Source organism: Pan paniscus, chromosome 3 (assembly GCF_029289425.2).
Source record: "Pan paniscus chromosome 3, NHGRI_mPanPan1-v2.0_pri, whole genome shotgun sequence".
NCBI classification, from domain to species: domain Eukaryota; kingdom Metazoa; phylum Chordata; class Mammalia; order Primates; family Hominidae; genus Pan; species Pan paniscus.
In genome coordinates this window covers 88,398,298-88,422,677 of record NC_073252.2, presented here as the reverse complement: position 1 = coordinate 88,422,677, position 24,380 = coordinate 88,398,298, and the positions used below count along the sequence as shown (strand labels likewise).

The 24,380-nt window shown below is 35.1% G+C and overlaps 1 protein-coding gene across 6 annotated transcripts in view; it reads right to left on the bottom strand.

The window, feature by feature from the left end:
* CCSER1 (coiled-coil serine rich protein 1) overlaps nucleotides 1-24,380 on the bottom strand; it is a 1,490,059-nt gene that overhangs the window by 1,208,511 nt on the left and 257,168 nt on the right. For 4 of the 6 annotated variants that reach the window (XM_034958922.4, XM_003829898.4, XM_055111627.2 and 1 more), the window contains exon 4: nucleotides 7,559-7,652. In XM_034958922.4, the coding sequence (XP_034814813.2) occupies nucleotides 7,559-7,652 (94 nt within the window). Of the gene's footprint in view, nucleotides 1-3,989; nucleotides 4,086-7,558; nucleotides 7,653-24,380 lie in introns of all 6 variants that reach the window. The other 2 variants (XM_055111625.2, XM_055111626.2) reach the window with 1 other exon arrangement.

Genomic DNA, 24,380 nt, shown 5'->3' with positions numbered 1-24,380 from the left:
CTGAGCCCTGTGTGGGATATAATCTCCTGGTGTGCCGTTTGTTATGCCCATTGAAAAAGCACAGTATTAGGGTGGGAGTGATCCAATTTTCCAGGTGCCGTCTGTCACCCCTTTCTTTGACTAGGAAAGGGAATTCCCTGACCCCTTGCACTTCCCAGGTGAGGTAATGCCTCGCCCTGCTTCGGCTCATGTAGGGTGCACCGCACCCACTGTCCTGCACCCACTGTCCGGCACTCCCCCATGAGATGAACCCGGTACCTCATTTGGAAATGCAGAAATCACCCGTCTTCTGCGTTGCGCACGCTGGGAGCTGTAGACTGGAGCTGTTCCTATTCGGCCATCTTGGCTCCACCTCTGGATTATCTTTTTGATATGCTGCTGGATTTAGCTCGCTAGTATTTTGTTGAGAATTTTTGCATCTATGTTCATCAGGGATATTTGTCTGTAGTTTTCTTTTGTTATGTCTTTCCCTGGTTTTGGTATCAGGGTGATACTGGCTTCATAGAATGATTTAAGGAGGATTCCCTCTTTCTCTATCTTTCAGAATAGTGTCAACAGGATTGGGACCAATTCTTCTTTGAATGTCTGATAGAATTCAGTTGTGAATCCATCTGGTCCTAAACTTTTTTTGTTGACAGTTTTTAAATGATCATTTCAAGCTTGCTGCTTATTATTGGTCTGTTCAGAGATTTTATATCCTCCTGGTTTAATCTATGAGGGTCATATATTTCCAGGAATTTATCCATCTCCACTAGTTTATGTGTGTAAAGGTGTTCATGGTAGCTTTGAATAATCTTTTGTATTTCTGTGGTATCAGTTGTAATGCCTCCCGTTTTGTTTCTAATTGAGATTATTTGGATCTTCTCTCTTCTTTTCTAGGTTAATCTCACTAATGGTCTATCAATTTTATTAATTTTTTTCAAAGAAAAAGCTTTTTGATTCATTTATCTTTTGTCTTTTTTGTTGTTGTTGTTTCAGTTTCATTTAGTTCTGCTCTGAATTTCATTATTTATTTTCTTCTGCTGGGTGTGTGTTTGGTTTGTTCTTGTTTCTCCAGTTCCGTGAGGTGTGAGCTTAGATTGCCCATTTGTGCTATTTCAGAATTTTTGATGTAGGCATTTAATTCTACGAACTTTCCTCTTAGCACTGCTTTTACTATATCCCAGAGGTTTTGATAGGTTTTATCACTATTATCATTCAGTTCAAATAATTTTTTAAGTTCCATCTTGATATCATTGGTCACCCAATGATCATGCAGAAGCAAGTTATTTAATTTCCATGTATTTGCATGGTTTTGAAGGTTCCTTTTGGAGTTGATTTCCAATTTTATTCCACTGTGCTCTGAAGGAATATTTGATATAATTTCGATTTCCTTAAATTTACTGAGACTTGTTTAGTGGCCTGTCATATGGTCTATCTTGGAGAACGTTCCATGTGCTGATGAATACAACATATATTCTGCAGTTGTTGGGTAGAATGTTCTGTAAATATATGTTAAGTCCATTTGTTGTAGGGTATAGTTAAGTCCATTGTTCCTTTGCTGACTTTCTGTCTTGATGACCTGCCTAGTGCTGTCAGTGAAGTATTGAAGTCTCCACCATTATTGTGTTGCCATGTATCTCATTTCTTAGGTCTAATTGTAATTGTTTTCTAAATTTGGGAGCTCCAGTGTTAGGTGCATATATATTTAGAACTGCAATATTTTCCTATTGGACTACTCCTCTTATCATTATATAATGTCCCTCTTTGCCTTTTTTAACTGCTGTTGCTTTAAAGTTTGCTTTGTCTGGTATAATAATAGCTACTCCTGCTCACTTTTGTTGTCCATTTGCATGGAATATCTTTTTCCACCCCTTTATCTTAAGTTTATGTGAATTCTTATGTGTTAGGTGAGTTTCCTGAAAACAGAACAAACTTGTTTAGTGAATTATTACCCATTCTGCCATTCTGTCTCTTTTCAGTGGAGCATTTAGGCTATTTACATTCAATGTTAATATTGAGAGATGAGGCACTATTCTATTCATCATGCTATTTGTTGCCTGCATCCTTTTTTTTTTCATTTTGTTACTGTTATATAGGTTCAGTGAGATTTATGCTTTAAGGAGTTTCTCTTTTGGTGTATTTTGAAAATTTGTTTCAAGATTTAGAGCTCCTTTTGGCAGTTCCTGTAGTGCTGGCTTGGTAGTGGCGAATTATTTCAGCATTTATTTGTCTGGAAAAGACTTTATCTTTTCTTCATTTATGAAGCTTAGTTTTGCTGGAAACAAAATTCTTGCCTGATAATTGTTTTGTTTAAGAAGGCTAAAAATAGAACCCAATCCCTTCTAGCTTGTAAGGTTTCTGCTGAGAAATCTGCTGTTAATCTGATAGGTTTTCATTTATAAGTTCCCTGATGCTTTTGCCTCACAGCTCTTAAAATTATTTCATTCATCTTGACTTTAGGTAACCTGATGACTGTGTGCCTAGGTCATGATCTTTTTGTGATGAATTTCCAAGGTGTTCTTTGAGCTTCTTGAATTTGGATGTATAGATCTCTAACAAGGCTGGGGAAGTTTTCCTCAGTTATTCCATCAAATACATTTTCCAAACTTTTAAATATCTCTTCTGCCCCAGGAACACCAATTATTCATAGGTTTGGACATGTAACACAGTGCCAAACTTCTTGGAGGATTTATTTTTATTTTTTAGTTATTTTTTCTTTGTCTTTAATGAATTGGGTTAATTTGAAAGCCTTGTCTTTGAGCTCTGAAGTTCTTTCTTCTGCTTGTTCGATTCTATTGCTGAAGCTTTCCAGTGCATTTTGCATTTCCGTGTGTCCTTCATTTCCAGAAGTTGTGATTATTTTTTATTTATGCTATCTATTTCATTGAAGATTTTTCCTTTCATATCCTGTATCATGTTTTTTATTTCTTTAAGTTGGACTTCACCTTTCTCTGGTGCCTCCTTCATTAGCTTAATAATCGACCTTCTAATTCTTTTTACGGCAATTCAGAGATTTCCTTTTGGTTTGGATCCACTGCTGGTGAGCTGGTATGATCTTTTGGGAACGTTAAAGAATATTGTTTTGTCATATTACTAGAATTGTTTCTCTGGTTCCTTCTCATTTGAGTAGACTATGTCAGAGGGAAGATCTGAGACTCATGGACTGCTATTCAGATTCTTTTGTCCCACAGAGTGCTCCCTTGATGTGGTGCTCTCCCCCTTCCCCTAGGAATGGGACTTCCTGAGAGCCGAACTGCAGTGATTGTTTTTGCCCATCCAGGTCTAGCCAACCAGCAGAGCTACTGGGCTCTGGGCTGGTTCTGGGCTGAGCCTGCAGAGTCCTGTGATGAGATCCATCTTCAGGTCTTTCAGACCTGGATACTAGTACCTGCTCTGGTGGAGGTAGCAGGGGAGTGAAGTGGACTCTGTGATGGTCCTTGGTTGTGTTTTTGTTTAGTGCACTGGTTTTGTGTTGGTCAGCCTCCAGCCAGGAAGTAACACTTTCAAGAAGGCATCAGCTGCAGTCCTATAGAGAGGATGCAAACTTGCCCTAGGGACACTTGGTTAAGTATTCAGGTTTCTCAGGCCGTGGGCAGGGCCATAGAACACCCAAGAGATTATAACCTTTGTCTTAGGCCACCAGGGAGGGTAGGGAAAGACCACCAGGTGGGGTAGGGATAGGCATTTCTGAGCTCAGCCTCTCCTTGAGCAGCGGGTCTTGCTGTGACTTTTGTGGGGAATGGGGGTGTGGTTCCCAGTCCAGTGGAGTTATATTCCCGGGGGATTATGGCTGCCTCTGCTGAGTCATATAGTTTGCCAGGGAAGTTGGGGAAAGCTGTCAGTCACATGCCTCACCTCACTCCCATGCAGCCCACGGTCTTAAGGGCCTATCTCACTCCCATCATGCCCCACAACAGCACTGAGTCTATTTTCCAAGCAGCCAGTGACCAGAACTGAGAACTTGCCCCAGACCACGAGCCTCTCATTGAGAAAGCAAGCAGACTCACAGTTTTTTGCCGTCTCAGGGAGCCTGTGGTGGTGATCCAATTCCTTCAAAGGTCTGTGGATTCTCTTGGCTTTCCTGGTATGTTCCTGCAGTAGTTCTTGGAGCAAAAGTTCATGATGTGAGTCTCCACACCCTGCTCTGTTCATCCAAGCAGGAGCTACAAGCTAGTCCTTCCTCCCATCTGCAATCTTAATCTTGTCTTCTGTGGTCTTTTAAAAAGTTAATCTTAGCCATTATAGTAAGCCCTACTATAAACTACCATAATAAGGCTCTGTAGCCAAAAATTCATATGCATTGTCTTTAAGAAGTATTTTTTCAACCCCTTTAATGATTTTCAGTAATATAAGCAGTGGAATATAATGATATCATTATTTCACTTTTCAGACTTTTGAAAATCGCTGTTCTTTTATTAAAAACATCATTTTTGAATGTTTAATGCTGTGATTTTTATCAATATCAATTATCAATTATGAGCTTCTTATAATCTGAGAAGGTCTTTAATTATGTTGCTTAATAAATAAAATAAATTGTATAAAACCAATTCAACTGGAAATAATTCTTTCTCAGCTAAAGTATATAAACATGTGTTTGCTGCTTTTTAAAAACCACACAACATGGCATCTAAAATGAAATAGGTTTTCAAAAGACATTTTATTAAGTGACATTAAACAATCCAAAGTCACTCTAAGTTATATTTTATCTATTAGAATTGCACTTCAAGTATGCAAACTAATACTATTTATCTTGTGAACAATTTATATGACTCAGTTGATTCAAGTACCCTGGTTTGAGCTTTAACTAAGCAACTACACCTTAAAGTAGACTCAAGAGATTCATTGTAAAAATTATTTCATTTTTATTTAAAATAAATTAATGAGGTACACAGTACTATTATTACTTCGTAAAGGAGAGACTAAAGTTTAAAGAGGTTGATTTTGTCCCCAAGTAAACACACTGAAATAAGTCTTCAGATATTTAAATCATTATTTTCTCATCATCGTGGTTGACTACCAAACATAATTGAGACTGCTATGTTAACTGTAGTGTTTTCTAATTGTTGCTTTGTTTTATTTTTTACTATGAAAATCTTCAAAAAATGTACAAAATAGAGAGAATATTATAATTAATTCATGAACTTTTCACCCCATGCAACTCTTGCCCGGCTTTGATAATTTTTAAGAATTTGTCTACTTTGTTTCATCTATTTCCTTACTCATACTTGTTGGTAAAGCAAAGCCCATATACGATATTGGTACCACCACATTTATCTCTATAAAAAGTTTTCCTGAAAAAAACTAAACAAAACAAAATACCATTTCAACACCCAATAAAATTAACTATAATTCTGCAGTAACAGTCAATCCTCTAATTTCTCTGATTAACTCAGAAACAACTTTATAGAAAAAGTATATATATTTCAAATAAGTATACCAACAAGAATGTCAATTGCATTTGCCTCTTTTAACCTACAACTCCAACTCCTCCTATTTTATCATGCCATTTATCTTTTGAAGAAACCAGACCATTTATCTTGCAGAATCTCCAAATCCTATATTTGGTTGCCCACAATCTTTTTATGACATTTAACATTTTCCCTCCACCCATTCCAATAATTCCTGTAAAATCAAAGTTTGAACTATTTGAATGGATTATTTCTTCTGGGACGGGGATAGGAAGGGGTGAGAGGACACGAACACTTCAGAGGTTGTGCTGTTGTACTTCAGTCAGCATTGCATCAAGAGGGGCAAAGTATATATTCATTACACTTTTTGTGATGTTAGAGAATTGATCAGTGGGTTTGGTTTTGGTATTCCCCAATCTAATCCATCCTTGAAAAGAAAAGTTCTCTATCAACAATACATCCTTACAATCGGGTGGCCATGGTGACTCAAACTTGTAATCCCTGCACTTTGGGAGACTGAGGCAAGTGGATCTTTTGAGCCTAAGAGTTCAAGACCAGCCTGGGCAACATGGTGAAACCCTGTCTCTACTAAAATACAAAAATTGGATGTGGTGGCATGCATTTGCAGTCCCAGCTACTTGGGAGGCTGAGATGGGAGATTTACTTGAGCCCAGGAGGCAGAAGTTGTGGTGAGCTGAGATCACACCACTGGACTCCAGCCTGGGCAACAGAGCCAGACCTTGTTTCAAACAAAACAAAACAAAAACAAATAATATATCCTTACAATAATGCCATAGCAGATTTGGATACTGTCCTCCTTCTTTTTAATGACTGTTTGGTAAACCATTGTATATTCAACAAGTATCCTATTGATAAACATTTCAGGTGCTTCCAATATTTTTCCATTATAAATATTTTGCAGTGAATAATTATATGCATGTACTATTTTGCCTGTTGCCAGTATCATAGAATTAGATATCTAGAAGTTAAGTTGTTGGATCTAACTTGTAAAAACCATCTGCATAAAAGTGTGAAAATCTACATTTTTAGAAGGATATCTGTCAAATCAACTGCAGGAAAAATGTCCCAAGACATTTTTATCCTAAAGTGGTATTCAACTGAAAAAATTTTAAATGCAGTTTCTTGTTTGGTATTAGCCTAAAATAGAGTGTAAGAAAATATCAACATTGTTATTGCCTTCTTTTGACAATTGATAATATGATATTATCTATTATCCAAATATACTACATAAATGAAAATTCATCATAAAGTTTTACAACTAAAAATAACTACAGAGGTTATGTCTAATTTCCACGAATTAAAAATAAAGACACTACCATATAAGAGACTGATTTTCTTAAATGTATGCAGTAGGTCCCAAGGTTCTAAAGCTTTAGTTTAATACTATATCCACTTGAAAATGACTATGTTAAAGACATTATTAGCAACAAAAAAAGTAAGTGTAAATGTTTACTTTTGCTGTCAGATATCTAAATTTGAATGGACAACCAATAATTCCTATAACCAACTTTAAAGAGAGTAATTCTGGAATTTGGAGACATAATATTTTATGCTTTAATATAAATTTAAACTATTACAAATATATCAGGCTCCCTCAAGTCATTCAACAAAAACTTATTTACCTCCTCTCTAACTCTATGTGTGTGTATATGTTTATGAGTGTGCATTTGTGACTGCTACTGGTAATTAGTACTTTTGAGATCAACCTTATTGCATCAACATTAACCTATGTAGGAAGTGGCTAAGATTTGGAGCAGTAAATCTTAGATCCACAAAACTTCCATTTGGTTATATAAAATAAATGAAAAGTGAGATTATAATTATTGCTTTCTTCCACAAAACAGAAGAAAATATTAAACTTTTTGTTAATTATTTAACTAGAATATTTCCTATTTTGGACAGTTTTTTTATAGTTTTTCTTATTTATAATTATCTTCCAACAGGATTTATATTTCCATAAAAGGCTTTAAAATCATTTAACACACCCAAATTATGTCTCCATGGTACCTAGCATGTTCTTTGCATATAGACTATAAAAACTGAGGCCTGAAAAGATAGAAGGCAGCCTTAACAGTGTTTAGGCTATCAGTGAAAGCTACTGACCAGGGTAGGAGTTGTATGATATTATTCATCTCTTTAACACTTACCAGAAGGGTGAAGACTCTGTTCCTCTAAAAATTCAAGATCAAGCATTAGATCATCTTCATCCAGTTCACAAGATCCCAAATTATTCAAAACATCCTGAAGAAAAATCAAAACCAACAATTAGAAACCAAAACACTGAGTAAATGAGGAAATACTCATATGTGGAAGCCGTGAAGCAAAAATGAATTCCAAATCAGAATGAAAAGTTTTAACTGAGTCTCAGAAATTATTTGACACCTATGGGCTTTAAAATTATCAGTCCAATAAAAAATTCCAAGACTTATTCTAAAACCTCTTAACTTTTCCAATTATCTGCACATTCATTTTTTTCTTTTTTAATGATATTTATGTAACTTATAATTAAATGGAAGTACATATGGGCAGATATGAAAGATATTAGAAGTCAGGAAATGATTTCTTGATATGAGAAATACAGGTAAGTGTTTATTTGAATAAAAACTTCTTCAGCGATATTAAAAAGGAATTTGCTCACTGCAAACACATAAAAAGTATATACACATTTTTCAAATAGAAGTCTGTGAAATGAAACTTCAGTTACTTTTTCTAATATTTATATTTCAAATGTAGGTAACATTCTTCTAACACATTTAATGAATTGTTTTTCAAACAAATTTTGTATATTGTGACAACTGTGAAATATTAATTTAGACCATGCTTGGAAGTGAAAATTTGGCTACCATTTGCCAATTATTTGTTTTACATCAGGAAGAATGGGCAGGAAAACAATCTATATTAATTAGATTAAAATTAATTATTGACTTGCATTATACCATAATATATCAGAGCTGAGATTATGTTTCCTATTTTATTTTCAAGAGGGCAAATAGCAAAATAAACTAGAAGGCTACACTGAGAAGTCTTGAGAAGAGATGGTAATGTGCTGAGGTGCAGAGGCAGGAATTGCTGAAGAAGGAATAAAGTCCTGATTTGTATATTTGTATATATATAAATGGGTGATAAGTATATTAAGAAAAGTAAGAACTTATTAGAGACTAACAATGAAATAACAAATGTACAGAAAAATAGAACATCAAAGACATCAAAAAAACAGCCTAAATACTAAATGGTGGCACGCCATCTCAGGTCACTTTTCAGCTAATTCGAATGTTAGCATAATTTGTAGTTAAAGTAGTATTCATTACGGAAAGCTAATAATATTTTCAAATAGACAGTGAACACTTTAGTCCTTGGGTTTAAAAGTAAGGACACTGGGGCTTTTAAATAAACCTCTTTAACAATTCAAATTAAACATTATTAAACTTTAAAAACACGTGGGATCCATGAATAGTGCACATACCAAGGTGTTAAGTATACCCAAATCTAAGTGCTTCTTTCTCCAAACGAAGGTAATGAATAACTTAAACTATAAATAAAATCACTTGTTAATTGGAAGCTCTGTTCCATACAGTGTCAGCGATAGTCCAATAAGAATAAACTACTTATCTATATACATTTAAAAATGAGAAAATATAGGCAGCAAAAGATAAGCTGTCGTACTAAAAATGCAAAACAGAAAATTAAAACAACAACAACAAAACATAACTGAAGTTGTGGAAAAGGAAAAGCTTTTTAAAGGGAGAATTTTGTGAAGACACTGATGTGAGTGTTTATCAAACACACTATCCAAATGAGAGACTCTTAACCTGGTAGTTAATAATATATTAGTCAAAATACATTTTATAGTGAAAGGATAGTAATTTATCCAATTTCAAATTGGGGTAAATAATTTTACACTTGGATTTTGAATTCATGGGATTTAATTGTATCCTTCCAAAATTTATAAAAAATCCTAACCCCCACTACCTTAGAATATGACTGCATTTGGAGACAGAGCCCTGAAAGAGACAATAAAGGTTAAACAAGCTCATATGGATGGGCACTCCAATGGGACTGGTGTTCTTATAAGAATAGATTAGGACACAGACAGCACACACAGAGAGTGATGAAGACACAGAGATGTGATGAACCATGTGAATTCACAGAGGGAGGGAAGATAGGTCATTTGCAAGCCAAGGAGAGAGGCCTCAGGAGAAACCAAACTTGCCATCACCTTGATCTTGGACTTCCAGCTTCCAGAACTGTGAGAAAACAAATTTCTGTTGTTTAAGCCACCCAGTCTGTAGTATTTTGTTATGGCAGCCCTGGCAAACCAATACAACCAACAAGACTTAGAAAGCAGTGAAGGACAGAACAAAGGAAATAAATGAATGCAAGGCACATAACTACCATTTTTTATTATACCAAGTGAGGACATCTTAGACATTGTAAACTTCTAGAACAAGATTTTCACAGCATTCCTCCTTTTTAATTGGAACCACCCTACCCAATCCATCTAGCTATAAAGGGAGCTACCAGATTCTTATATGAGCCAAACTCCTTCTCCTTGGTGAATGGTCCAAGATGGACATCTTAACCAAACTTGGTGACCAAAGCCCCATCCCAGAAATGAAAAAAAGTCTCTGTCTGGTGATACATACTGCAAGATGCAAAACACTGTCATCACAGGGGCTATGGATTTCATTGTGTAGTCAAGACCAGTCTAAGCCTACTTGAAAAATTAAAAAATGTCATAGGTAGGTCATGTTGTTCCTGTTTCCAGCAGTTCCTGAGATCCAGAGGCATACATGATGTTTTCAAGGTGGTTGTTCAATCCTTTTTTGAATTCTGACAGTTAATACGTTCACCCACAATTTGAAATAAAATTTTAAAATATTTTATTTTTTGAACAGGGAAATATTAAAATCTCTGCCACTGCTATTCTAACATTTCACATAAGACAGCAACACCAATAAAGTGAACAAACTAAATTTGGAAAATTCACGACATTGTTCTCATTTTATTTTCCTTTTGCAGGTAACACTTGACACTTGGACTAGCAGGGTTCCATTTGCCACTGGTCTAGATGAATTGCTTCCTAAATCTACTTATTCTAAATTGCCTTCCTTTGATATTGTGCTTACAAAGCAACTTTCTTGTTACTGTAGAGAAGAATCTTTGAAGCTGGTGAAACTTCATAATAAAATAACAGTACATGCAGCAACATGATATGTTACAGAAAATAATCAATGTTGAATTCATAAACCTAAAAACGTGTTTTCCAGATCTCTCCCTAAAAGACACCAATAGCAGCAACAGTCCTTTTGCCGACAGCTAGCACTGATATTGGTCAGTCCTAGCAGCTGGATACTTGCTAATATCTATTAATAAATAATGCTAATAAAAATCAAGGTCCTTTACTTAGAAAGGGAAAAGAAAGAAAGAAAGAAAAGAAGAAAGACATAAAACAATGTTTCTGGGACAATCATTTTGTTGCCGAGAAAACAAAATTCACCTAAGAAAAAAATTAGTGGCTGTTTTCAAAAGCTAGATAAGGAAAGCAACTTAGATGGCTTCTCCCTAGGTAATCTCTGGCAATATGAGCATGAAAAAAAAGTAATCAGTATGACTAAATAGAATAATTTGAGACTGTTGAAGGTTAGCTTTTTTCTAGAAAAGAAAAAATGAAGGATATAAAAAAGGTACTACTAATTTAAAAAATACAAATTGAGTAGAAAATTGTTAATTTATATTGGTTTTACAGTTTATATATGGGTATTTTGTTTTTCTTATTATACTTATGTTTATAAAATGTAGTCATGTATTTCTTTCTGTCTGTATAGCCAAGGATCTGTAAATAAACCAGTAGTACCAAAAGTAGTACTGTACTAGGAACAGAAAAAACTGTTTAGCACCAATGGTCACATGTAGGAATCAGGTAAAAAAAAGAAATCCAGCAATTGGTTAACACTAATGATGATATCTCAAATATAAGAGGGTGCAATTATGCATTTCAGACATTTGATAAATTAGCAGAATGTAGAAGTAGAGTGATAACTAAGAAAAAATAGTTTCTCATCTCCTGGTAGATAAAATCACTAGATAGCCCTACATAATAAAGAAATAATAATGAAAGTCCATGAGTTTTTGTTTGTTTGTTTGTTTTTGTTTTTCGAGATGGAGTCTTTCTCTGTGGCCTGGGCTGGAGTGCAGGGGTGCGATCTTGGCTCACTGCAACCTCTGCCCCCTGGGTTTAAGCAATTCTCCTGCTTCAGCCTCCGGAGTAGCTGGGATTACAGGCGTGCACAACCACACCCAGCTACTTTTTTTTTTTTTTTTTGTATTTTTAGTAGAGACGGGGTTTCACCATGTTGGCCAGGCTGGTCTTGAACTTCTGACCTCATGTCTGCCGCTTTGGCCTCCCAAAGTGCTGGGATTACAGGCATGAAGGTTTTAATAATGTTAACATAGCAGGAACAAGAAAAGTGTTAAATAACACAAGCAAATGGGATTTAAAAAGAAAATCATTTTGTGAGAGGACACCCATATTACACAAAATTAAAAGGTGGGCTTTAACTTAAAAAAAAAAAAAAAAGACATAAGAGCACATAGCAAGTAGAGTTTAATTGTAAAAGCAAAGTCCAACATTATGGCCAGTATGATGGGTTTGAAGCTTCTCTGAATATACAGCAAATTCCAATCACTAGACCAAACAATCATCTAGTTGACAACTCAGAATTTTAACATTTAAGAGATGGCTTTCTTGTAGGTCTAGTTTGGTTAAAGCCTAAGAAAGTGAAAAAATGGACTTGTCTTACATTTCTGAAATCCCAGAGAAATATAAATGCTACATCTGCAAAATGTAAAAACAAGAAAAAGATTAAAAGAAATATAAATGCCTAGCATTAATACATTTGTAATCAGTTTTAATGGAAGCATACTGATTTGCTTTTGGATCACTGTAACATGTACAATTTTCTCCTTTAAAAGTGGCTAAAAGTAGGAAATCGTGTCATTTACAACAACATGGATGAACATGGAGGACATTACACTAAGTGAAGTAAGTCAGGCACAGAACATAAATACCACATGATCTCACATGGGTGTGGAAATCTTAAACAGCCAAACAAACTCAGAGAAGCAGAAAGTTGAATGGTGTTTACCAGAGGCTGAGGTATGTGTGGAAAAGGGAGATCAAGGACAAAAGTACAAAGCCTCAGTTAGGAGAAGTAAGTTCTGAAGATCTGTTGTACAACATGGTGACTATTATTAATAATAATGTGTTGTATACTTGAAAATTGCTGAGAAAGTAAAATGTTTTCACCACAAAAATGATAAATATGTGAGGTGATGGCTATGTTATTTATCCAGGAAGACAAATATGATTTATTCAACAGTGTACACATATATCAAAATCATGTTGTACACCATGAATCCATAAAATAGAATTTTTATTTTTCAACTAATAACATGAAATGTCATAGAATCATAAAAAATAAAGATATATGTATAAAAGAAATAACATTAAAGTGGTTAAAGCATTTAAGATAAATTGATATATTACACTGGGCATTTTAATTACACACTGGAAAGAATTTACTTATATAAAATTTAAACAAATATATAAAGGCCATCAAAAATGTTATGTAATACGTGTTCTAATTAATTGGTATGTAAGATTTATGTAGCTATTTTTAGAAGAGTTTGTTTAACTGTAAGGAAATGCTAATTATTAACAAAAGTCAAAAGATTAGTAAATTACATACTAAACCAAACACAATGTTATGAAGTATTCTCTTCAAAAGCAGACATTTACAAATCTTTCAGCCATACTGACTACTCATGTAATCTCCCAAATGACTTGATATCAAGAGGCATTAAGACTAAACTGAGTAATTATTAGTGAAGTAATTCAAGAATTAATTTTCTAAGCTCTAGGGATATGACAATGAATGTAAAGGGCATGGTGTCTTTCCTCATATATCTTATAGATAACTATATTCTAGTAAAAAAATAGCAATGCCTTTCATAAGTAAATCAAATATGATTTATAAATCAGCCCCTTATGTTTGGTTAGTGTGAATCAATTCTCCAGATCATTGTTCCTCATGGCAGAAATAATGAAATTGAATTTCTGAAGCTACAGAATTGAAAAAAAAAAAAAACGTAAGATGTAACCATTCAGCTGGGCATAGTGGCTCACACCTGTAATCCCAACACTTTGGGAGGCTGAGGCACAAGGATCACTTAAAGCCAGGAATTTAAGACCATCCTGGGCAAAACAGCGAGACCCCCCTCTCTGCAATTTTTTTTTTTAATTAGCCAAGTATGGTGGTGCATGCCTAGAGTCCAGCTACGCAGGGGGCTGAGGCAAGAAGACTGCTTGAGCCCAGGACTTGGAGGCTGCAGTGAGTCATGACTGTGCCACTGCACTCCAGCATGGGCGATGGAGCAAGGTCCTGTCCCAAAAAAAAAAAAAAAAAAAAGGAAGATATAATTATTGTATAAAGCCGGTTCCCAAACAACCCAGTAGTTTCATGAATCTCTTTATTAATATTTTTAAATTACTAAAACAGTCATTAATTATGTCTCATAGAGAAGTTATTAATCACATATCTATACTGTTATATTTTAGTCAAATAACTATCAGAACAGGCCTAAAATATCTAAGGGCAATATTTGACATGCTGGTTTGGACTTCAGTGTTTTTTTATTTTATATTTACTTGACATAGTATAACTGCTGTAATCATTATGAGGTCTAAAAATGGAAAGGATTATTTAAATTAATAAGACGTTTACAGCCTAGTCAGCATTCTTCTAGTCATTCTACCTTACGATCAGGTGCTGCCAAGATACACATTTCCTTCTCCACTATTCCAACCATAGGATTCTACAGAGTGACTCACAGGGAAACACAGTTTTATTATTAAAACACTTGTGACATAGTTATTGTAGAAGATCCTCAGTCAAACTTCCCTGTGTCAGTCTAAACACAAACATTCTGAGACTTACCTTACAATTAATTACATTTGCCTTTTTACTTGGGAAAAAAAGAGATAAACTAATTAGGTAAGTGTCCTTAAGTAAATCACATTATCCCAGGAAGATAAATTATAAATTGCAAAAAAATGAGAGATGTACAAGTGACAAGATTTCATCATTGACACAGTCAAGAGCAAGACATAGGAATAGACTGGGTACATACAGTTTGGTAAAAGTTGAGTTGTACACACTACGTATGAAGTGGAGAAGAGAAAACAATACACCAGTAGTGCATATATTTTTAATACTGTGATTTCACTGTTATTTTTTGAAAAGACAATTAACCTGGCAATATTATATAATTACTGCTCTGAGGATAGTTATTTGGCTTTGATTTCTGGATTGCGTTAAGAAAGCATACTCAATCCTTATGATAGAATTGCCTTAAACTCTCAGCATAGCAGCCACAAAGTATTTTCACTTGTTCTTTGCTAAGTATTGATTTACCTTATGGTTTTGAGTAACTCAAAATACATCTTTAATGAATATTTTCAAAAATGTGTCTTAATTCTATGAATTCTTGCTCTGGAGGCTTCCCACTACAAGTCCAAAAACATATACATTTTGCAAACATGAATAGAGAGCTTATGTTATTCCTTATAATAATATGATGTCATTATACATTTTTGCAAAGGAGAATATTTAGTTTGGATTGCTGTGTGTTTTTGTATTTAAATGTGAAATATCTAGCAAAATGAGATTCTGAAAGGTATGCCCAGAGTTTTTCATTCTTCCTCTTATGCTGAGAAAAGGTAAATTACAATATTAATTTTTCCAAATAGCACAGTACTAAAATACTAAAACTTAAAAGTTATGCTATAATACTTTGCTGTTTAGAAAAAGCTAATATTTATATGGATTCATAATTTATATGAATTTAAACCAATATCTGAATCCATACAAAATTTAAAACTAAACTCAGAACATTTTCATTTTAATCTGTGCATGGGAATAAAGTAAATATAATTTTATTATTAAGTAATAGAAAAAGAAAACTGATGAGTATAAATATATTACTTAAGTAGAAAACTTCCTATTTCAAAGTTAAAATTTAATGACTGCTGTTAGTTTAAAAATTCATGCTTTTTTCTTTTTATCACTTAAAATATTAGAGAAGAAAAACAAAAATAATAGAGGTTCTACTCTCATGACAAAGTAGAACTAACATCACAGACACCATCTCCTTGATTCTAAACCTAACTGCATGAGTTTGTATCACTGTCAATAAAGCAATACTTAAATATTCTTTATAAAATAGTCAACTCCACTGAAAGCAACATTTCTCTTCAATAAAATACCTCAATTATACTGTAGTTCTTTGGTAGGTGATAAACATGGTAATGGGGAAAATAATATAAGAGTTAAAATATTTAAAACTTCCATATATTAAAAAATCTGGGAAAAGTGATTATTTCTAACCTTCATTCTTCTTTGTGTACTAGAGGAATTGAATATTTCACTAACAAAGTGTACTTCATTACCTTCTAATCTGTGTTCCCATAAACTTCTGCCAGCCACCATTCTAGTTCCTCAACTCTCATTTATAATTTGTTCTACACACTACTCTTTACCCATTTGTAAAATATAAAACCACAATGACATACAATCTCACTCTAGCTAAAATGGCTATTATTACTATTGATGTTTTTAAATTTTTTATTTTTAATTTTATGAGTACACAGTGGGTATATTTTATTTTAAATTTTATGAGTACACAGTGGGTATATATATATATATATGTATATATATACACACATATATATATGGGTGTGTATATATACATATATATATATGGTACATGAGATATTTTGATACAAGCCTACAATGTGTAATAATCACATCAGGCTAAATGGTGTATTCATCACCTCAAACATTTATCATTTCTTTGTGTTACAAACAAAAGGGCTACTTTTTTTTCTTTTTTTTTTTTTTTGAGACAGAGTCTTGCTCTGTCGCCCAGGCTGGAGCGCAATGGCACAATCTCGGCTCACTGCAACCTCCGCCTCCCAGGTTCAAGAGATTCTCCTGCCTCAGCCTCCCGAGTAGCTGGGATTACAGGCACATGCCACCATGCCCGGCTATTTTTTTTTTTTTTTTTTGTATTTTTAGTAGAGGGGAGTTTCATCATGTTGGCCAGGCTGGTCTTGAACTCCTGACCTCAGGTGATCTGTCCGCCTCAGCCTCTCAAAGTACTGGGATTACAGGCATGAGCCACCATGCCCAGCCCAGAAGGGCCACTATTAAAAAGTCAAAAAACAAGAGATCCTTGCAAGGCTGCACAGAAAAAGGAACAGTTGTACATTGTTGGTGGGAATGTAAACTAGTTGAGCCACTGTGGAAAAGAGTTTGGAGATTTCTCAGAGAACTTAAAACGAAACTACCACTCAACTCAGCAATCCCATTACTGGTATATATCAAAAAGAAAATAAATCATTCTACCAAAATGATATATACACTTGTATCTATGTTAATTGCAGCACTATTCACAATAGCAAAGACATGGAATAATCCTAGGACCCCATCAATGGTGGACTGGATAAAGAAAATGTGGTGCATATACACCATGGAATACCACACAGCCATAAAAAAGGACAAAAGCATGTCTTTTGCAGCAACATGGATGGAGGCGGAGGTCATTATCAACTTAAATCAGGAACAGAAAACCAAATATAGCATATCCTAACTTATAAGTGGGAGATAAACATTGGGTAATACCGGACAAAAAGATGGCAACAATAGACACTGGGGACTACTTGGCATGTGGGAGATAAAGGGTCAGAAGGGTGAAAAACCTAACTACTGGGTACAATGCTACCTACCTGGGTGATGGGATCTATTGTACCTCAGACCTCAGCATCATGATACCCATGTAACAAACCTGTACATGTACCCCCGAATATTCAATAAAAGTTGAAATTAAGAAATGAAAAATACAGTTCTCATTTGTATATATTCACTGCCCAACACACAAAAAGATGTAAATGGTATGTGTCTACAGAACACTAAATAGTAGTAAATCCCTTGTTACTCAAATGCCTACATTATCTCTACCTCTGCAAAATTGATTCCTACAAACTTTAGCCAAACGTACTGCCTTCTAAAAATGTCATTTGAATTTCTTTCATTGCACCTTTACTGAGTGTATCCCCTTTTCTCAAATGCCGGTAGAGTAAACACAAGGTAATATATCTAGATTTTATTATATGACAGATTTTCTTTACAATACATATAATACGTGCTAAAAATGCCTCATGATAATGATAGACAAGTTAAAAAGCTTTTCTCAAAAGAATTACCTTTATGAGAGCATTGCTTAAGGCCAAGAGTTGGAGACCAGCCTGGGCAACATAGCAAGACTGCATCTCTATAATACTTTTAATTTTAAAAAAAACTAGAAATTAAAAAATACTTGTTTTTATGTTCAGCATGTGCTGGACTCATGGAACAGAGACACAATGTGCTGTGTCCACTTAAGTAGAAGATAGTTACAAAGGAATAAATACGGACTATTTATTGTACTTCCTGCTAGAAAAGTCTGGAGAAATATAACTATCTCACTCTTTGTGCTCCATCTGATCAGTTCTTGAGGTTTCAGAGTCTCTACTGTTGTATCACTATAATGTAAAGAAAATAATATCTCATTTACCTAATAATATCCCATTATGATGTCACTAAATGATAATAATAACTCATTTAATTACATGGAAATGAGATGTCATGTTTCCAAACTATTTTGATGAAGAACAGCAGTTTCCTTTTTAAAGCACCATTTTTTATAATCTGTTGGTTATTTTGATGAAAATACATTATCCAGAAAAAGCACTCATATGTAATACAGAGGAATGTTTAAAGACATTTACTTGCTATATAGCCCTATACTTGCTTAGTTGGCTTAGCATTTCCGAGTAATGCTTGCTTTTTTTTCCTAAAGTTGTCATGTCAGCCTCACTGGAAATGTTTATTTTTCACAACTGTCAGTGTGTATAATTCTGAAAATTGTATGAATTTCCCATCACGTTATTATCTCATCATATGCTGGAGTTAGCCAAAAAGAACCTAATACATTAACTTGTTAAACCAGTGGCCATAATGTTAATCACAAAGCAAAATTAAGACCTTCTTGTTAAAAATCGTTGTAGTTCTTAAAAAGTGGACATTTTTGTGGCATGGATATTTTTCCTGTAATTAAGATACAAGTTTTATTCTAAGTTTATCTTTGAATATACAATACTATGAGATAAACATCTTACTAATTTATAAGTTAATATTTATCATAGGGCCAGGTGAGGTGGTTCACGCCTGTACTCCCAGCACTTTGGGAGGCCAAGGCAGGCGGATCTCCTGAGGTCAGGAGTTCAAGACCAGCCTGACCAAAATGGTGAAACCCAGTCTCTACCAAAAATACAAAAATTAGCCAAATGTGGTGGCAGGCACCTGTAATCCCAGCTACTTTGGAGGCTGAGACAGGAGAATCCGTTGAACCGAGGAGATGGAGGTTGCAGTGAGCCAAGATCACGACATTGCACTCCAGCCTGGGTGACAAGAATGAGACTTCGTCTCAAAAAAAAAAAAATATCATAATATTTAAAAATAAACATCAAATGGGCCGGGCGTGGTGGTTCACGCCTGTAATTCCAGCACTTTGGGAGGCCAAGGCAAGCGGATCTCCTGAGGTCAGGAGTTCAAGACCAGCCTGGCTAAGATGGTGAAACCCCGTCTCTACTGAAAATACAAAATTTAGCCAGGCACAGTGTCAGGCACCTGTAATACCAGCTACTCAGGAGACTGAGGCAGGAGAATCGCTTGAACCCAGGGGGCAAAGGTTGCAGTAAGCTGAGATCATGCCACTGCACTCCAGCCTGGGTGACAGAGTGAGACTCTGTCTCAATAAACAAACAAACAAGCAAACATCACCTGTACTCAAGTGATACTTACTATGTCACTCTTGTGTCAAATAACACAGTATATAGTGGGAAACCCAAAATAATGAGATTGATGAACCTGATTTCTAACTCTGACCCAGTCACTAAAGCAGCCTTGTGAACTAAAGCAAATCATAAACTCCTTCATGCTTTTCCATAAAATGAAATATTAGAATAGGTATTACCTGCAAGCCGTTCAAGTCTAAAATGTTAAAATATATAAGACAACCAGTATCTTCTTTCTCATGGTGATACACTAGCAAGAGATAGCCAAACTCAAAGTCTGAGAGCACAGTCCTCAAAACTGACCTTGCTTTTGACACCAACAGCAAGATTACAGGATTCACAAAACCACCCTCTAATGCAATCATTCACTGAAAGGACTCACAGAACTGGCTGAAAGCTATGTTTCTGGTTATGGTTTATTATGGAGGTAGGGTACAGATAAAATATCAGCCAAGGGAAAAGACACATAGGGTAGAAACTGGGAGGATTCAAATGTAAGCTTCTGTTGTACCCAGGACCTATTACCCTCCTGGAATTGATGTGTGGCAACATAGATGGAGTACTGCCAAAAAGGGAAGCTTGCCTGAGCTATAATGTCCAGAGTTTCTCATAAGGCTTCATTACTCAGGTATCATTGACTGATTGATTGATTGACTACATGGTTAATCTCAGCCTCCAAGCTGACTGATATTGCATGACCCAAAGCCACTATCCTAAATCATATGATTGTTCTTTCTGGCTTAGTCAGCCTCTACTCTAAGATTATTAAGTGTGGCCAGCCTTCATTCTAAACAAAGACACTCCTATCAGGTATGACACAGATTACCTCTCAGAAACCGAGGGCAAAGGACAGACCTCTTTTTTTTGGCAAGGTCAAATTCTTCGTTACACATACAATATGTTTCCATAGGCTCTGCATGGCTTTCTTCTAATCTAGCCTTATTTAAATTATTTAAGCCTAAATTTAAAAAAAGGTGTCATTTTCTATTTTGTCATATTTTAGAGCCATATCTGCAGGTAAGGAGTATCATAGAGGTTTTTTTTAAATCATTGCTTATTCTTTAAGAAAAATATAAACAAATATTTTACTAAAGTAACATAATGTTAAAATAACCAAAATGTGTGTATATGTCTAGGTTAAAGCCTTCCTGGTTTTTCTTTATGTCTTTCCCCCAAATCTTCCATATTGAACTCATAATTCTGGTAATAAAAATTAACGTATTGCTTATTCATTAATTCTTATGAGGGCTTACCAACTAGGATAGTACTAAGTTCTGAACAATGAACAAGAAAGAAAAGTTTCCTAACACAGACAATAAACAAATATATAAACAAATGAACAGATCATTTCAGCTACTGATAAATGACATAAAAAAACACCAAATTAGTTGCAGGAAACAGCTACTTTACATTAGGTGGGCCGAGAATGTCTTTCTAAAGATGTCATTTGGGCTGAGTCAAGAATGATAAGCAGCAGCCATATGAAAATCAGAAGGAAAAAGATTCCCAAAATAGGAAACAGCAGGTGCAATTCATCTAAAGTAGGTGTGAATATTTTCTCCCATTCTGTAGGTTGTCCTTTTACTCCATTGATTGTTTCTTTTGTTATGCAGAAGCTTTTTAGATTAATTTGGTCCTACTTATTTATTTTTATTTGCTTTTGGGGTTTTAGTCATAAATTATTGGTGTAGGCCATTGTCCTGAAGAGTTTTTCCTAAGTTTTCTTTTAGAATTTTTAGGGTATTTTATGGGGTCAGGTCATATATTTGTCTTTAATCCATCTTGAGCTAATTTCTGTATAGTGAGTGATAGGGATCCAGTTTCATTCTTCTACATGTGCCTCTCCAATTGTCCCAGCACCATTTACTGAATAGGGTGTCCTCTTCCCAGTATGTTTTGGTCTGCTTTGTAGAAGATCAATTGCTTATAGATATTGGCTTTATTTCTGGATTCTCTATTCTGTTCAATTTGTGTACGTATCTGCTTTATACCAGTACCATACTCTTTGGGCTACTATAGCCTTGTAAATTGAAGGAAGGTAATGTGATGCCTCCAGATTTGTTCTTTTTGCTTACAATTGCTTTGGCTATTCAGGCTCTTTTTGGTTCCATATGAATTTTAGGATTGTTTTTTCTAATTCTGTGAACAAATAATGGTGGTATTTTGATAGAAATTGCATTTAATCTGTCGATTGCTTTGGGTAGTATGTTCATTTTCACAATATTGATTCATCTAATCCATGAGAATGAGATGTTTTTCCACTTGTTTGTGTTATCTACAATTTGTTTCATCAGTGTTTTGGAGTTCTTCTTGTAGAGATCTTTCACCTCTTTGGTTAAATATATTCTCAGGTATCTGGGAAAAATATTTACAAATGATACATCTGAAAAAGGACTAATATAGAGAATCTACAAAGGAACTCAAACAAATCAGCAAGAAAAAAGAAAAAATCAATTAAAAAGTGGGCAAACAATATGAATAGACATTTTTCAAAAGAAGATATACAAATGGCCAAGAAATATATGAAAAAATGCTTAACATCACTAATCATCAGGGAAATGCAAATTAAAACTACACTGAGATCACAAGGTCAGGAGATCAAGACCATCCTGGCTAACATGGTGAAACCCTGTCTCTACCAAAAAAATACAAAAAATTAGCCAGGTGTGGTGGTGAGCGCCTGTAGTCCTAGCTACTCGGGAGGCTGAGGCAGGAGAATGGCATGAACCCGTGAGGTGGAGCTTGCAGTGAGCCGAGATCGTGCCACTGCACTCCAGCCTGGGCGACAGAGCGAGACTCCATCTCAAAAAAAAAAAAAAAAAACAAAAAACTACACCAAGATACCATCTTTCTCTAGTCAGAATGGTCATTACTAAAAAGTCAAAAAACATTAGACTTTGACACAGATATGGTTAAAAAAAAGGAACACTTATATACTATTGGTGGGAATGTAAATTAGTACAACCTGTATGAAAAACAGTATGAAGATTTCTCAAAGATCTAAAAGTAGATCTACCATCCCATCCAGCAATCCCACTACTGGGTATCTACACAAAGAAAACTAAGTCATTACGTCAAAAAGACACCTGCACTTATATTTTTATCACAGCACAATTCAAAATTGCAAAGATATGGAATGAATCTAAGTGTCCATCAACCAATGAGTAGATAAAGAAAATGTGGCATATACACCATGGAATACTCATCCATAAAAAAGAATGAAATAATGTCTTTTGCAACAACATGGATAGAAATGGAGGCCACTATCTTAAGTGAAGTAACTCAGGAACAGAAAACCAAATACAGCATATTCTCACTTATAAGTTGGGGCTAAGCTATGGATGGATATGTAGGGCCATACAGAGTGGTATAATAGACACTGGAGACTCGGAGGAATGGTGCAAGGAGGAGTGAGAATTGAAGAATTATCTACTGGGTACAGGTACACTATTCAGATGATAGGTACACTAAAAGTTCAGACTTCCTCACTATACAATTCATCCATGTAACCAAAAACCACCTGCACCCCCAAATCTATTGAAATAAAAATTAAAATGTAAAGTGTGTGTAAGCCTGGTCCATTAGTGGGGCATAGAGAAGCCTTGGATGACTGGAACAGAGAAGAGAGGCTCCACGAGGAAGTTAGAGAGGAATACAGTGTCTAGGTCTTGTAATACCTTTCAGGCCGGTAAGAAGTTTAGAAATCACCAGAATGTAAGATACTCAGATATTCACTTTAGGAAAATCACCTAGCCCATTCTTCTAAGAATGCATTGCAAGAAAAAATTTTCTAAATGGATCCTAACAGCCAGAAAGGCATACATTGTTTTAAAAATAAAAAATGATGTGTGATGTTCCCCTTCCTGTGTCCAAGTGTTCTCATTGTTCAATTCCCATCTTTGAGTGAGAACATGTGGTGATTTGTTTTTTGTCCTTGCGATAGTTCGCTGAGAATGATGGTTTCCAGCTTCATCCATGTCCCCACAAAGGGTGGGGGGAGCGGGGAGGGATAGCATTAGCAAATATACCTAATGTAAATGATGAGTTAATGGGTGCAGCACACCAACATGGCACATATATACATATGTAACAAACCTGCACGTTGTGCACACGTACCCTAGAACTTAAAGTATAATTAAAAAAATAAAATAAAATAAGAATAAAATAAAAAATAAAATAAAATAAAATGATTGCACCAAAAAAACAAACAACAACAACAAAAAAAAACGAGGGTTCGAAAAACTAAACAGCTTGGCTGGGCCTGGTAGTTCACACTTAATCCCAGAGTTTGGGGAGGTCAAGGTGGGAGGATTGTTTGAGCCCAGGAGATCAAGCACAGCCTGGGCAACATAGCAAGACCCTGTCTCTACAAAAATAAAAATAAGAAAATAAATAAAAAATTTAAAATAGTTAGCCAGGCATGGTGGCAGGACACAGGCCTGTAGTCCTAGCTACTCAGGAGCCTTCAACAGCAGGATTGATTGAGTCCAGAACTTTACAGTTACAAAGACCTATTATTGTGCCACTGTCCTCAAGCCTGGGCAACAAAACAAAATCCTGTATTTAAAAAAGAAAAAAAAAAGAAAGGAAGAAAAATTATATAGTTTGCTTAAGGCCATAACACAAGTAAGTGGCTGAACCAAGATTTAAATATATGTTTTTTTGGCCTGAAGAATAAACTTTCTCCACTAAGCCTCTCTTCGTGTGTGTGTGTGGCCTTTGGTAATACTGCAGGTAATCTTCTCAAATACTAAGAGCCATTTCTTTTGAAGGCTGCTAGCATTTTTCCAGATGTTTGAATATACGTGAGTTTGCAAAGTTTTGAAAGAGAAGTCTTGACTTCTTTCCTTATGACTTCCCAAACAGTTATGCTATCATTTTTACTATTTTCTATGGAATCTCAAACATGTAAACTCACCTATTGGGCTGTGATTCTTTTTGCTGTAAAGTGAGGGTAAAGTTGATCGTATTATTCGTGATAATCTGTAATTCATTTTGCCTATCTATAATTCCTT